The sequence below is a fragment of the Rhinoraja longicauda genome, chromosome 21 (assembly GCF_053455715.1).
Source record: "Rhinoraja longicauda isolate Sanriku21f chromosome 21, sRhiLon1.1, whole genome shotgun sequence".
Lineage (NCBI taxonomy): Eukaryota > Metazoa > Chordata > Chondrichthyes > Rajiformes > Arhynchobatidae > Rhinoraja > Rhinoraja longicauda.
Genome location: NC_135973.1, coordinates 26775962 through 26792478, shown reverse-complemented (window position 1 = coordinate 26792478; position 16517 = coordinate 26775962). Strand labels below are relative to the sequence as shown.

The 16517-nt window shown below is 46.4% G+C and overlaps 1 protein-coding gene across 6 annotated transcripts in view; it reads left to right on the top strand.

The window, feature by feature from the left end:
* Window positions 1-14496, top strand: part of LOC144604079 (neuronal-specific septin-3-like) — a 291677-nt gene extending 277181 nt beyond the window's left edge. For all 6 annotated transcript variants that reach the window (XM_078418165.1, XM_078418166.1, XM_078418169.1 and 3 more), the window contains exons 9-10: window positions 4177-4228; window positions 11641-14496. In XM_078418165.1, coding sequence (XP_078274291.1) covers window positions 4177-4228; window positions 11641-11791 — 203 coding nt within the window. In that variant the 3' untranslated portion in view covers window positions 11792-14496. The remainder of the gene's footprint in view (window positions 1-4176; window positions 4229-11640) is intronic.
* Window positions 14497-16517: the final 2021 nt, after the last annotated feature.

The window sequence follows — 16517 nt, the reverse complement described above, 5'->3', positions numbered from 1 at the left end:
TGCTGGTACAAACCGAAGGTATTTATTCACAAAATGCTGGAGTAACTCAGCAGGTCAGGCACCATCTCGGGAGAGAAGGAATGGGTGATGTTTCGGGTCGAGACCCTTCTTCAGACAGATTGTAGGTTAATTGGCCTTTGCAGCTTGCCCCTTTTGTGTAGGGAGTGGATGAGAAAGTGGGATCATTTAGAACCAGCATGAGCGGGTAATCGACCAGTCGGTATGGACCCGGTGGGCCGAAGGGCCTGTTTCCATGCCGTACCTTTTTTTTAGCTTTAGTTCAGTTTTGTTTTGCGATACAGTGTGGAAACAGGCCCTTCGGCCCGCCGAGTCCGTTCCGACCAACAATCACCCATTCGCTTGTTCTATCCTACACACAAGGGAAAGATTTACAGAAACCAATTAAGCTACAAATCTGCACGTCTTTGGAATGTGTGAGGAAACCAGAGCACCCGGAGAAAACCCACACGGTCACAGGGAGACCGTACAAACTCCATGCAGACAGCACCCGTAGTCAGGATTGAACCCGGGTCTCTGGCGCTGTAAAGCAGCAACTCTACCGCTGCCCCACTGTGCCACCCTCTAAGCTCTAAACACTCGGAACAAGGAACTGCAGATGCAGGTTTACATGAAAGGATGCAAAGTGCTGGAGTAACCAGGCGGCTCAGGCAGCTGCCCAACTAAGTTACGCAGTCTGAGGAAGGGTGCCTAAAAGTCACGTGTCCATGTTCTCAGGCAGCATCTCAAGAGAGAAGAGTCAAGAGTGTTTTATTGTCCCAGATAGAACAATGAATTGTTTAGTTGCAACAGCACAACAGAGAGGAGGAATGGGGGACGTTTCAGGTCGAGACCCTTCTTCAGACTGAGAGTCAGGGGAGAGGGAGATATGGAAGGGTCAGGTGTGAAGTAAGGGACTGCAGATGCAGCAGCCCCAGATACAGACTGGCCCACTCAGCTGCCAAATGTCACAGCTATTGCATTCCAGTTACTTTGCCAGCAGTATTGCGTGAATGCAATGAAAGAAGGAAGGGCTTGGGATCTGTGCGGGAAGGATCTCGGCCCGAATCGTCGCCCATTCCTTTTCATCAGAGATGCTGCCTGACCTGCCGAGTTACTCCAGCGTTTTGTGTCTGTCTGGGGCTTGGTCTTTATGCAGCCTAATGTTTCATTGCACCCTGAGCAAAAGCCCAAGCTTGATATAAATCTCGAACCCACTAGACATTCTTCATCGCTGTTTTCTGATTAGTTCCTGCACAACACCCAGATGTCTCAGTACTTTATATAACTAAGCTTATTCTGGAGAAATGTAACAAATGACACGGCTGTGAAAGCTATGGGAACGGATTGGAAAACGTTCAATCCGACAAAGTGATTAGACTTGCCGGTGGTGTTAAATGTTGCACTCTTTCCCCCACTAAGCAGTTTCCAAATGTAACCAGCAACCTTGAGGAGAAACACCATATGTCGGGTCTGCAAAATGTAGAAAATGTACTGAAGACATTAAAGCCTGCGGCCCAACATGCCTGAAATGTAGGACGTGTTTACTGAGTTATTTTATTGTTGCTGGGAGTTCACTCCCTTAGAACTGTTAAAAATAGTTTATTTGCCAAAGAGATCCAAGTCCCACATGTGTGAAACATGTAAAACCAATGTTGGCCGAAACTCATCAGCATCCAGGGGGTCTCCATTGTCCAAAAATGTAACCAAATCACCTCATGACTACAGGATAGACACAAAATACTGGGGTAACTCAACGGCTCAGGCAGCATCTCTGGAGACAATTGGATCGGTGACATTTCAGGTCAGGACCCTTCTTCAGTCCCGACCCACAACGTCACCTATGTAGTGGCCTGGCGGAGGCCAGAGAAAAGGCAGGACGCCAGGCAGGTTTAGTTAACGGTCTTTATTAGGCTGTGAGCTCCTACTCACAGCGAAGTCCACCTAGGGATGAACCAATGGGCTGACCTTTAACCCCTTACGCCTGTCCGTCAAGTGACGAGGGGGTTGACCCAAGGAGTGGCCTGATCCCCGGGGACTGCCACAGGACCCCCCCCCCCCCCCAAGAACCAGAGGTACAAAGCGGACAAGAGGGCGCACGAGGCGACCAGCCCGGGTGCGCACCACGACCGGCGCTGGGACCGGCGACCGACCGACCGACAGATGGAGGGGACATAGCAGACACTGGCAGGGGTAACGTGGACGGAGGGCGACCGCGCGGGCAGGGCTGCGCAACCGGCACCGGCCAATCAATGTCCACGTGTGCCGGCTTCAGCCTGATCCCCAGGGACCGCCACACCTATCCATTTTCTGCAGCATGTTGTTTCCATCTTTGATATAAACCAGCATCCGCAGTTCATTTTTATTACATAAACACATTGGTTACAGGAACAGGTCGGGGGTATCCTGAAACTTGCATCTTCACAGTCCAAAAACCTCGTCAACAGTTTAATGGTACCTTATTTTCATGTGTACCTAAGTAGAGTGAAATTTGTTTTTTTGCATTCAGCTCAGTAAAATCTTACTGTACATGAGCACAGTCGTCCCAAGTATGAGAGTGTCAGAATAGTGGATTATACCGAGGCAGTACACAAGAGCAGCCACCTTTCTGGTGCCAATTTGAATCCTTCATGTTCCAAAGTTCTTAAAAATATTGTGTCTCTACCTGGTGTTAAAGACCCAGTGGTCCCCATTCCATCCAAAAGCTCATTCTCTGTTTAGTTTAGTTTGGAGACACAGCGTCAAACTGTGCCCACCGCCCACCTGAGTCCACGCTCAACATCGGCCACCCGTTCGCACTAGTTCTATCTTACGCACATGGGACAATTTACAGAAACCAATTAACCTCCAAACCTGCACGTCTTAGGGATGTGGGAGGAAACCTGAGCTCCCGGAGAAAACCCACGTGGGAGAGCGGACAAACTCTGCACAGACAGCACCCATAGTCAGGATCGAACCCTGGTCTCTGGCACTGTAAGGCAGCAACTCTACCGCCGCGCCACCATGCATTTTGAATTGTGATTCCCAGAATGGGGATCGAGACTCAGGAACTGTAGATTGACCCTTCACCGTATGATGCAGAAATGTGAAAGTAAACGCTCCACGTTTCCCACATCTGGGATAATTAGCTTCCACTCCAATGCCAAGACCAATGTGGGAACTGCGAGGTCTTCCATCCAAGTGGATGGGGTGGATGGGAAGCCATGTGTTCTTTGTGAATGGACCCCAGGTTCTGAACGTCATCCCAAGTTCTCCTTCCAGACTTCGACTTCTCGCCAGGTTCCCTTGAGTCAGAGGTGATGGTACCTCCTTCAAAGCGGCATCGAGAAAGACAGAGGAGTCCTCTCCTCTGCCTGCCTAGTGATCTTCTGGTAGAGAGCTTCTGTTTTGAGAGTCTGGTGTCAGGCACCCAAGCATGATGGCCAAAGCAAGAGAACTCCCAGATCATAATGAAAAACTGGACGCTCTGCACATTAGCCTGGGAACAGATGAAGAAGTCGATTAGCTAATCCTAACTTAAATATCTTGGACCTGTATTCCTGGGTGTTTGGATGAATGAGAGAACATAGAACAAAGCAGAGGAAAGACACAAAATGCTGGAGTAACTCAGCGGGACAGGCAGCATCTCTGGAGAGAAGGATTGGGTGATGTTTCGGGTCAACACCCTTCTGCAGACTGTCTGAAGGAGGGTCTCGACCCAAAAGGGTCACCCATTCCTTCTCTTCAGAGATGCTGCCTGTCCCGCTGAGTTACTCCAGCATTTTGTGCCTATCTTCGATCTAAACCACCATCGGCATTTTCTTCCTACATAGAACAAAGCAGACCAGGTACAGATAATTCAGCCCACAGTTAGTGCTGGCCACTATGCCAATTTAAAGAGCAACAGAGGTGATCTCATTCCAGCATAATAGACAGGCATTTGCTTCAGAATGGCAATTTGTTGTCTGATAAAAGGTTTCGTCCGGAAACGTCACCTATCCATGTTCTCCAGAGATGTTGCCTGACCTGCAGAGTTAATCCAGCATTTTGTGTGCATCTGCAGTTTCATGTGTCTGCCAATTCCTTTGCTCAGATTATGACTAAGTGAAAGTTTGTAAAGTTGTTTAATGCCGTTTGACACCGTCAGTAATTGTGTTGATACCCTGGATCAAACTAATATGTTCTCTCTTCGTATTCCAGTTGAGAATGGGGCGCACTGTGAATTTGCAAATCTAAGGGATCTACTGATCCGGTAAGATGCAATGCTTTCAGTTTTTTTACACACCACCGTTTTACTTGTCGACACGGGCAAAATTGCAATAAATTTCTTCAATGTTTTCAAACTAAGCAAATGAAGTCATTGAACTTACTTACGTGATTAAGTAATTGCACGTTGGCGCAGCGGTAAAGTTGGTGCCTTACAACGCCAGTGACCCGGGTTCGATCCTGACTACGGGTGCCGTCTGTACGGAGTTTGTACGTTCTCCCTGTGACCGCGTGGGTTTTCTCCGGGTGCTCCGGTTCCTCCCACACTCCAAAGACGTACAGGTTTGTAGGTCAATTGGCTTGGTAAAATTTTTAATTGTCTGCAGTGTGTATAGGATAGTGTTAGTGTTCGTACCTACCTCAACTACCTCCCCTGGCAGCTCGTTCCATACACCCACCACCCTTTGCGCGAAAATGTTGCCCCTCAGGATCCTATTAAATCTTTCCCTCTTCACCTTAAAACTATGTCTTCTGGTCCTTGATTCCCCTACACTAGGCAAGAAAGAGACTCTGTGTGACTGACAGTATAAGAAAATAACTGCAGATGCTGGTACAAATCGATTTATTCCCAAAATGCTGGAGTAACTCAGCAGGTCAGGCAGCATCTCGGGAGAGAAGGAATGGGTGACGTTTCGGGCCGAGACCCTGAAGAAGGGTCTCGACCCGAAACGTCACCCATTCCTTCTCTCCCGAGATGCTGCCTGACCTGCTGAGTTACTCCAGCATTTTGTGAATAAATAAATCTGTGTGACTGACTACCTGATCTATTCCTCTCATGATTTTATGCACTTGGACTGTAATCGAGGCAGGCATCAGATCAGAAGAGGAGACTAACAAAGCCACAAAAAAATGAACTATTTTATACTTCATGGTCTGTAATTATGTAGTGTCATTTCCACTTTAATATCCTCCAACTCACTGTGAGTGGAACCACAGGAGACTGGCTGGTTAATATTGGATTTCGTCGACGATCGCATGGCAGAAATGTCTTTGCTCTCTCTGCAGGAGTGAATAACGTCACAATGGTTTTATTTGCACCTGATGGTATTTATAGAGCACAGGCTCCAGCAACAATGGAACTGTTGCATCAGGATTTGTTAGTGCTGGCACAATGTTAATGAAACTCTCAAGTATTGTTTTAGTCTAGTTTAGTTTATTATTTTTACGTGCACCGAGGTGCAGTGCAAAGCTTTTTTGTTCATAGGTTAATAAGTGATAGGAGCAGAATTAGGCCATTCTGCCCACCAATCTACTCCGCCATTCAATCATGGCTGATCTATCTTCCCTTCGAAACCCCATTCTCCTGCCTTCTCCCCATAGCCCCTGACACCCGTACTAATCAAGAATCTGTCAATCTCTGCCTTAAAAATGTCCACTGACTTGGCCCCCCACAGCCGTCTGTGGCAATGAATTCAACAGATTCACCACCCTCTGACTGAAGAAATTCCTCCTCATCTCCTTCCAAAAGGAACGTCCTTGTATTCTGAAGCTATAACCTCTGGTCCTAGACTCTCCCACTAGTGGAAACATGCTCTCCACATCCACTCTAATAAGTCAGCGGAAAGACGATACATGATCACAATCACTCTGTGCAGATACAGGATAAAGGGTATAACATTTAGTGCCAGATAAAGTCCGAATAAATTAAAGATAGTTCAAAGGTCTTCAATGAGGTAGATGGGAGGTCAGGACCACTCTCTAGGTGGTGAGAGGACGGTTCAGTTGCCTGATGACTGGCAGATGGGAAGAAACTGACCCAGAATCTGGAGGTGTGCATTTTTAGACTTCTGTACCTCTTGCCTGATGGCAGAAGGAAGAAGAGGGAGTGACCGGGGTAAGACTGGTCCCTAGTTATGCTGATGGCCTTGCCGAGGCAGCGTGAAGTGGAGATGGAGTCCGTAGAAGGGGGAGGTTCGTTTGCATGATGGTCAGGGCTACGGCCACTAATTCCAATGCAATGAATAATTTGAGGTTCCTCGTTATCCAAGTTCCTACAGTTGCTTAATTAAAATTAAAACACAGAAGTAGAGTTTAGAAAGATCACGTCCAATTACTTTAATAATCTTGTCGTATGATCATTAGATGATTTAATGCATAAAATTCAGTAAAGCAAATTAGAATGTAATATTCTGTTGATTTTGCATTATTCCAACAAGGTGAGAGTATTTAAGGTGAGAGGGGAAAGATTTAACAGGAATCCAAGGGCAACTGTTTCACTCAGAGAGGGGTGGGTATGTGGAATGAGCTGCCAGGGAAGGTCATTGAGGCAGGTAGTATAACAGCATTTAAATGAAACTTGGGCAGATACATGGATAGGGAAAGTTAAGAGAGATAAGGGCCACGCATGGGCAAATGGGACCATTTACTCATCCAACAATCCTAAGTCTCTTTGTTCTGCCTGATGAACACTTATGCACCAAGCCTACAAACCTGTACGTCTTTGGAGTATGGGAGGAATCCCGAGAAACCCAGAGAAAACCCACGCAGAGAACAATATGTGGAGAGAGCACCTGTAGTCAGGATCGAACCCGGATCTCTGGCGCTGTAAGGCGGCAACTCTACCGCTGCGCCACTGTGCTGCCCCCGATACGAGGAAGGGTATAAAGGTCTAAGGTCTTTTGCATTAATTCTAGACACAGGGATGGTTTGCCGACTGCTGGCAGTGTCTCATTCAACATTAATATTAATGGAAGAGAGGTTTTGCCGAGCCTGTGACCACATTGGGTCAGGGACTATGGATATGCAGGGAATGGAGGGATATGGATTATGTGCAGGCAGGTAAGGGACAGTCTTGGCATCATGTACGGCACAGACGTTGTGGGCTGAAGGACCTGTTCTTGTGCTGTACTGTTCTATGAAGATCCTGATTACTTTCTGTTTGGTGATAGATTTACACACAGATGCAATTCACCTCCTTTTGGAGGGAAATGTCGGATGCTGTCAGTAATATTTTAATTGCTTTCTCTTTCACAGCAATCTAATCCCTGGGATCTCAGATTTCATTTGCCTAATGCTATTATTTAACATTTGTGGCAGTATTATGAATCTTATTTCAAAATGCATTTTTTATTTCCATTCCACAAACGCTTCAATAATTTAACATTTGCCAATTAGTTAACTAAATATTGGTAGAATCCACTTGATAAACTGCCACATAAGCCATTAACTGCTGTTTACCTGTATCTGTCACCCATTTATGTAATTAAATACATCAGTGGAAGTAGTTAAAATCCTCATGTGTACACATGTACAGTACACAGTGACAGCGGTGACATGGTGGCACAGCAGTAGAGTTGCTGTCTGACAGCACCGGAGACCCGGGTTTGACCCTGACTACGGGTGCTGTCCGTATGGAGTTTGTACGTTCTCCCTGTGACCTCCCAGGTTTTCTCCGGGAGCTCAGGGTTCCTCCCACACTCCAAAGACGTGCGGGTTTGTAGGGTTAATTGGCTTCGTTAAAACAAAAAAAGGTAAATTGTCCCTGGCATGCATGATAGCGCTAGTGTACGGGGTGATCGCTGGTCGGCCCGGACTCGGTGGGCCGAAGGGCCTGTTTCCCCACTGTATGTCTAAAGTCTAAAGACAATGGTCTGAATTGTTCAGACATGGTGGGAGGATCGAGCGTACATTTTATTGCAGATAAGGCAATTCTTCCTGCATGTCCTTCCTCAGTTTCCAAAGGAATGGCAGAGTCATTCAGCTGTTGAGCTCATTTTCTGGCTGTACTTTATTTGTACTTGAGGCTGCGATGAACTGGCGTCCAGCACAGTTCACTGAACATCCAGTAGCAAGGCACCTCATCGACCTCTGCCTTAGTAATCCCCAAGCCCTTCTTTAAGCACTGCTCTTTCCACAGATCCACGGGGAGGGAAATAAGAGCCGAGGAGGATCCCAGAGGCATCGTATGTAGAACCATAGAAACTTAGACAATAGGTGCAGCAGGAGGCCATTTGACCCTTCGAGCCAGCACCGCCATTCATTGTGATCATGGCTGATCGTCTACAATCAGCAATCCGTGCCTGCCTTCTCCCCATATCCCTTGATTCCGCTAGCCCCTAGAGCTCTATCTAATACGTCAGGCAAGAGATGAAACAGGCAGTGCGAAAACTCCGTTGATTTTTTTAAAAAATTGGTAAAGATACAGCGTGGGAACAGGCCCTTCGGCCCACTGAGTCCGTGCCAACCAGCGATCACCTGTACACTAGTTCTATCCTAAACACTAAGGACAATTTACAGAAGCAAATTAGCCTACACACCTGTACGTCTTTGGAATGTGGGAGAAAACCGGAGCACCCGGAGAAAACCTGTGCAGTCACAGGTAGGGCGTACAAACTCCGTACAGACAGCATTCGTAGTCAGGATCGAACCCGGGTCTCTGGCGCTGTGAGGCAACAACTCGACCGCTGCGCCACTGTGCCGCCTTGTTTATTTTCAGACCAGCCAGAGTTAGCTGCACAGAAAGGATGGCTGGTTTGTTAACTGTAATGGTGCAATGTCATATGGCAGGGTGGTCCCCTTGTTGTCCTGCAAGCTGCGAGATCTCCTGACACGCCAGCGTTCGGTTTAGGTTTAGGTTTATTATTGTCACGTGTACCGAGGTACGATGAAAAGCTTGGTTTTGCCTGCTACCCATTCAAATCAGATGGTACTGTATACATAAATACAATCAAGCCAAACTCAAGTACAATAGGTACAGCACAGAGAAAAATATAGAGTGCAAAATATAGTTAGAAAACATAGAAACATAGAAACATAGAAAATAGGTGCAGGAGTAGGCCATTCGGCCCTTCGAGCCTGCACCGCCATTCAATATGATCATCCAGCTCAGTAGCCTGTACCTGCCTTCTCTCCATACCCCCTGATCCCTTTAGCAAAAAGGGCCACATCTAACTCCCTCTTAAATATAGCCAATGAACTGGCCTCAACTACCTTCTGTGGCAGAGAATTCCACAGACTCACCACTCTCTGTGTGAAGAAATGTTTTCTCATCTCGGTCCTAAAAGACTTCCCCCTTATCCTTAAGCTGTGACCCCTGGTTCTGGACTCCCCCAACATCGGGAACAATCTTCCCGCATCTAGCCTCTCCAACCCCTTAAGAATTTTATATGTTTCTATAAGATCCCCCCTCAGTCTTCTAAATTCCAGCGAGTACAAGCCCAGTCTATCCAGTCTTTCCTCATATGCAAGTCCCGCCATCCCAGGGATTAATCTGGTGAACCTTCTCTGTACTCCCTCTAAGGCAAGAACGTCTTTCCTCAGGTTAGGAGACCAAAACTGCACACAATACTCCAGGTGCGGTCTCACCAAGGCCCTGTACAACTGCAGCAGAACCTCCCTGCTCCTAAACCCAAATCCTTTTGCTATGAATGCCAACATACCATTCGCTTTCTCCACTGCCTGCTGCACCTGCATGCGTGCTTTCAATGACTGGTGCACCATGACATCCAGGTCACGTTGCATCTCCCCTTCTCCCAATCGGTCACCATTCAGGTAATACTCTGCTTTCCTGTTCTTGCCGCCAAAGTGGATAACCTCACATTTATCCACATTATATTGCATCTGCCATGCATTTGCCCACTCGCCTAATCTATCCAAATCACTCTGCAGCCTCCTAGCATCCTCCTCGCAGCTAACACTGCCACCCAGCTTCGTGTCATCCGCAAACTTAGAGATGTTGCATTCAATTCCCTCGTCCAAATCATTAATATACACTGTAAATAACTGGGGTCCCAGCACTGAGCCTTGCGGTACCCCACTAGTCACTGCCTGCCATTCCGAAAAGGACCCGTTTATTCCTACTCTTTGCTTCCTGTCCGCCAACCAATTTTCTATCCACCTCAAAACTGAACCCTCAATACCGTGTGCTTTAAGTTTGTACACCAATCTCCTATGTGGGACCTTGTTGAAGGCCTTCTGAAAGTCCAGATATAACACATCAACTGGTTCTCCCTTATCCACTCTACTAGTTACATCCTCGAAAAATTCTATAAGATTCGTCAGACATGATTTGCCTTTTGTAAATCCATGCTGACTTTGTCCGATGATTTCACCACTTTCCAAATGTGATGCTATCACATCTTACTGTTCTCACATCTTACTTACATAGTTCTCAGGATTACAGATCAAACAATATCACACAACCAGGCCAAACTCAAATACAATAGGTACTGCAGTGAGAAAGATAGAGTGCAGAATATTAGTATTACAGAATTATCAATATTAAAGCGCATCAGTACTGCAGACAAAGTCTCATGTCCAGATGGGATAGAGGTGAGTTGGACAGTGCCCTACCTTATGGAAGGACAGTTCAGAAGCCTGATAACGAAGGGGAAGAAGCTCTTCCTGTGTCTGGTGGTGCACGCTTTCATGATTCTGTACCTTCAGGAGTGGGGAGAAGAAGCATTGTGTTGGCTGCTTTTCTGAGGAACAGTGAAGTGTACATGAAGTAGGTGGTGGGGAGTCTGTCTGAGCTGTTCCCAAACCAAGCCGCCATGCCCCTCAGTAGCATGCTTTCTATGATGCATCTGCAAAAGTTTACAAGTGTCATTGGAGACATTTCCTCAGTGTCCTTGAGAATGCCAACTTGATTGGGCCTCTTTCCATGTTGTATAACTTCATGACTTTATGAAACAGAATTGCACACTAAACTCAGACTTGCATGTTAGATACAAGATGTAGAAGGATGAGGGGGGACTTCATTGAAACGTACCGATAATAAAAGGCCTGGATAGAGTGAATGTGGAGAGGATGTTTCTACTAGGGGGAGAGTCTAGGTCCAGAGGGCACAGCCTCAGAATAAAAAGAGGTACCTTAAGAATGGAGATGAGGAGGAATTTCTTTAGCCAGAGGGTGGTAAATCTGTTCAATTCATTGTCACAGACGGCTGAGAAGGCCAAGTCTTTGGATATTTTTAAATTGACGGGGTTTGGGTGTCGGGTGTTTGGGGAAAAGGCAGGAGAATGGGGTTGAGAGGGAAAGATATAATTGAATGGGGGAGTCGACTTGATGGGCCGAATGGCCTAATTCTGCTCCCATGATGGGTTTGGGTGTCAGGTATTATGGGGAGAAGACAGGAGAATGGGGTTGAGAGGGAAAGATATGATTGAATGGTGGAGTCGACTTGATGGGCCGAATGGCCTCATTCTGCTCCCATAACTTATGAAGGTTCTTGATTAGTGAGGGTAGATGGAGCATCTTGGGCAGCATGGGCAAGTTGGGCCGAAGGGCCTGTTTCTGTTCTACATGGTTCTATGACTCCATTAGAAGATATCTACCGCAAAAGAGGGGTGTTTTTGAAGGTGCTGCCTTGCCGTCAGAGGGACTTATCTGCACCTCCTAGTGCTGCCTGCCCCTGTTGGGCTTTGACTCATTCTCCTGTCTCTTCTCCTACCCTTCAAGGTCCCACCTGCAGGATCTTAAAGACGTCACACACAGGATCCACTACGAGATCTACAGGGTGCGGAGACTAAACGAAAGCAACGGCATAATCAAGGGCTTGGCAAAAGAGAACTATGTAACCAGCAAAGAAAACGTGGAAAATAACCACTGAGACCCAGCACCGACCGCCGCCGGCCAGCAATAAACTTTGCTTTTAACGTCTCCTGTGCATTGTACAGATTTTGTATTTTGAATAGAACCGGAGTCAAAAGTGTTGTCTGTGTTGAAGCAAGGTCATGGGAAATAGAATTTATATAGATCTTTTTACGGGCGATGAGGTGGATAAGGGTGGGGGGGTGGGGGGAAGGGGAGGGGGGGGGTGTGTTTGTTAGAAGTATGGTTTGGAGAAAGTATTGTTACCGGCTGCAAGGTGAGCATCATGGTGTGTGTAATCCTGTCTGTCAATAGCACAGGGGAGTTCAAAACCTAAAGCTAGCATACTTAGATAATCAGTATATGTCAAAGTTGTTCCCTAGATTTTTGTTCATCTGCAACATTGCACAATGAATGTCTTTTACTCTGAATGGGTGGAGTTTGGTGAACCAGCTTGTTCAGTGAATGGTTTGTATATTGTTAATGTTTTCTCAAAACTAGAAGACACCGTGCTTTTAAGTTCATTTTTGCCTTCGAGATAGACTGTGCTGTCTCGCACTGTAAGCTGGCGGCCTTGACTCGCTACCTCCCCCTACAGTTTGAAAAAGGGGGTGTTGTTAGCTGGAGCAAGGGGCAGTGATGGCATTTTACCGTGTAGGAAGGAACTGCAGATGCTGGTTTGCACTGAAGATTAGGCACAAAAAGCTGGAGTAACTCGGAACGCGGGACAGGCAGCATCTCTGGAGAGAAGGATCTCTCAGTCTGAAGAAGAGTTTTGACTCGAAACATCGCATTTTCCCCAGAGATGCTGCCTGCCCTGCTGAGTTACTCCAGCATTTTGTGTCTTATCTGTGGTATTTTACTAATCTCCATCTCCCTGGTAGGAAGTCCATGGTCAAGCCAGCAAGTGACCACAACATGACTGCTTGAGGAAGTGGGTCAAACTCATCCCGTGGAGCTCTGAGTTTGAAATCGGATCAAAAGGCCAAGAAGCCATCCAGTTTCCATGCCGTATGAAGTGCTTAGTTACTGCACAAAATGGGTGTTGTTCAGAGGTATTTGTTGCTGTCAGTCGATATGCCAGAACAGTAAATAAAACCTTCACTTTCGCAAACCCAGGTAGTTTTGTGCTGTTAAGTGCTGACGTATATTATTAAAAGATACGTCTTTGAAACACTGCAATTGTTGCAGTGTATTCAGTTATTATAGAAACATAGAAACATAGAAAATAGGTGCAGGAGGAGGCCATTCGGCCCTTCGAGCCAGCACCGCCATTCATTGTGATCATGGCTGATCGTCCCCAATCAATAACCCGTGCCGGCCTTCTCCCCATATCCCTTGATTCCTCTAGCCCCGAGAGCTCTATCTAACTCTCTCTTAAATCCATCCAGTGATTTGGCTTCCACTGCCCTCTGTGGCAGAGAATTTCACAGAGCCTGAAGAAGGGTCTCGACCCGAAACATCACCCATTCCTTCTCTCCAGAGATGCCGCCTGTCCAGCTGAGTTCCTCCAGCATTTTGTGTCTCCCTTCGATTTAAACCAGCATCTGCAGTTCTTTGCTACACATCCTATAGATTCTTGGAAGCATCTTTTTGCAGGTTGTAGAATGGTAAAGTTGCTGAGAGGCAGAAGGAGTTTTTTACTCTGTTGACTCCACGCAGGCTCCAGAGACAGTCATCTTTTTAGCCATCTGGCCATCACCAGACCCTGACATTTATATAACCTGCATCAGTACAAAAGAGAGGCTGGCAAAAGACTGGGATGCAACACTGAGACAGGGCATTTGAGGATTGATCGAGCTGAATTATAATATTTTTAAATTAAAGCCTTTCACTTTGTAGCTGCCATCATTTCAGCTTTGGCAAATCATTTTTCCACGCCTATATTTAAACTGGAGGTTTTCCTGATGGGAGTTTATCACCAGAAACAAATCTGCAGTGCCACAAACTGTAAGGGACTGATGGAGTCATAGAGAGTTGTAGAGTCATACACTGTGGAAACAGGTCCCTCAGCCCAACTTGTTCACCCCGACCAACATGTCCCATCTACACTAGTCCCACCTGCCTGCGTTTGGCCCATATCCCTCTAAACCTGTCCTATCCATGTACCTGTCTAAATGTTTCTTAAACGATGCTTCCATTCACCCACCACCCTTTGTGTAAAAAAGTTACCGCTCAGGTTCCTATTAAATCTTTCCCCCCTCACCTTAAAACTGTGCCCTCTGGATCGCGATTCCCCTACTCTGGACAAAAGACTCTGTGCATTTACCTGATCTATTCCTCATGATTTTGTACACCTCTATAAGATTCCAGGTGGAGTTTCATCTTTGGCATGGTGTTAATTTGCTGCTGTCCTAACTGGATCGTTTAAATGCAGCCATGACAAAAAGCAAATTTTAACAAATCCTATTGAATTAATTGCGCTCCCTGCAGGAATCGCACAATTGTTAATGCATTGAGATGTCAAATTGAGGTTATTACAGGTAGGCAGGTGGAGCTATGCCTTGTGTGTGTTTGGTAATTTTTAAAGATTTACATCCCTTAATTAAACCACTTAGCCAGTGAGGAGGTTCAACTTCAATAACTGACGTCCATAGACAAGTTGTATAAGAAAATAACTGCAGTTGCTGGTACAAATCGAAGGTATTTATTCACAAAATGCTGGAGTAACTCAGCAGGTCAGGCAGCATCTCAGGAGAGAAGGAATGAAGAAGGGTCTCGACCCGAAACGTCACCCATTCCTTCTCTCCTGAGATGCTGCCTGACCTGCTGAGTTACTCCAGCATTTTGTGAATAAATACCTTCCATAGGCAAGTTGAACTGTAGGCTCACAAACATCATGTTTTGCTATATTCTTGCCCCCATTTGTGAACACTTTGAAATGAAGTGGATAATCTTCTCTCAGGTTTCAGTGTAGGAGAGAAGGCAGGAACGGGGTACTGATTGAGAGTGATCAGCCATGATCGCATTGAATGGCGGTGCTGGCTCGAAGGGCTGAATGGCCTACTCCTGCACCTATTGTCTATTGTCTATTAATCCGGAAGATCGCTGGGTGCAGAGAAAGGAACATATGGAAAAGAACAAAACTGAAATATAATCAAAGTCAAGAAAGACTGAGGGAAAACCTAAATCGATTATAGACACAAAAGGCTGATGCAACTCATTGGTTCAGGCAGCATCTCTGGCGAGAAAAAAAAGATTAGGTGACGATTTGGGTTGGAACCCTTCTTCAGACTGAAGTCCGACCCGAAACGTCACCTATTGTTTTTCTCCAGAGATACTGCCCAACAAATCGATTATTAATATTGTGTATTAGTAAGACCAATATTTCTGAAAATGCATATCTCAGCATTCTCACTCTTTTCCTGGAGACTCCATCCGACCTGGGAGCAGAATCAAGCCATTCGGCCCATCGAGTCTGCTCCGCCATTTTACCGTGGCTGATCCTCTCAACCCCGTTCTCCTGCATTCTCCCTGTAACCTTTGACACCCTTACCCTTCAAGAACTGGACGGTGCAGATGCCGGTGTCCTGAGCAAAACAGCAAGTGGTGGAGGAACTCAGCAGGACAGACAGCATCTCGGGAGAGAATGGACAGGTGCAGTCTATTGTCACGTGTACCGAGGTACAGTGAAAAGCTTTGTGTTGCGTGCTATCCATTCAGGAGAAAGGATGGCATGATTACAATCGTGCCATCCACTGAGTTCAGTTAAAGAGTGGAGCACTTGTAATGAGTGAATGCAGATCTGTTTCTGGAACCAGCACTTGCCAACTGGCTTGGGCGCCATCTTACTCAATAGATAACGTTTTGAGTCGGGAACTTTTATTCAGATGGCCTGGCTAACAACCGAAGCTGGCAGACTGAAGAAGGGTGGCCTGTCCATTGCCTCCCCAGATGCTGGTTGACTCGCTGTTCCTCCAGCACCTTGTGTTTTGCTTGGTCTTCCAAAGATGTTTAATCCCTTAGAATCTCTTCCATCTCTGCCCCTCCCCCCTCCTCAAAACAGCATCAAGAGAGAAGCATTGCAACATGATTCGTACAGCTTAAGCTGCAAGGGAGAGAAAGGTTTTGAGTGGTTGAGGATGTTGACATTGTTCAACATTCAATCAACAGGTGGAGATGGAGGGGCAACATGTTGTAAGTGCGGAGACATATGCTGAAGTTAGCATATTCACACTGGATAAAACTTACTCTGGCCTCTAGCGCATTTCTACTTAAATCCCTGGTGCAAATCTCCACGCATCCTCAATGTTCCACCACAGCCAGCATTGAATTGCAAGTAAAATCTATGAATAGTAAGTTCTTCTGCCCTGTAACAGTGACATTCATAGGAACGTTACAGAACTGGAATATCTCCCTCTCATTTGCTAACAAGCATAATCAAAATTATTCGCCTTCACAAGGCCCTTAAAGCGTGAGCTGCAGAAACAAAGGGCGGCACAGTGGCAGAGTTACTGCCTTACAGCGCCACAGAACCAGGTACAACCCTGACTATGGTCTGTACAGAGTTTGTGTGTTCTCCCTGTGACCTCGTGGGTTTTCTCAGTGCTCCGGTTCCCCCTCCACATTCTAAAGATGTACAGGTTTGTAGGTTAATTGGCTTGAGTGAAATGGTCCCTAGAGTGTAGGACAGTGCTAATGTATGGGGATCGCTGGTCAGCATGGACTCACTCAGTGGGCCGAAGGGCCTGCTCCCGTGCTGTATCTCCAAACTAAACTAAGGTGCTAGACTACAAAAAAGGGTA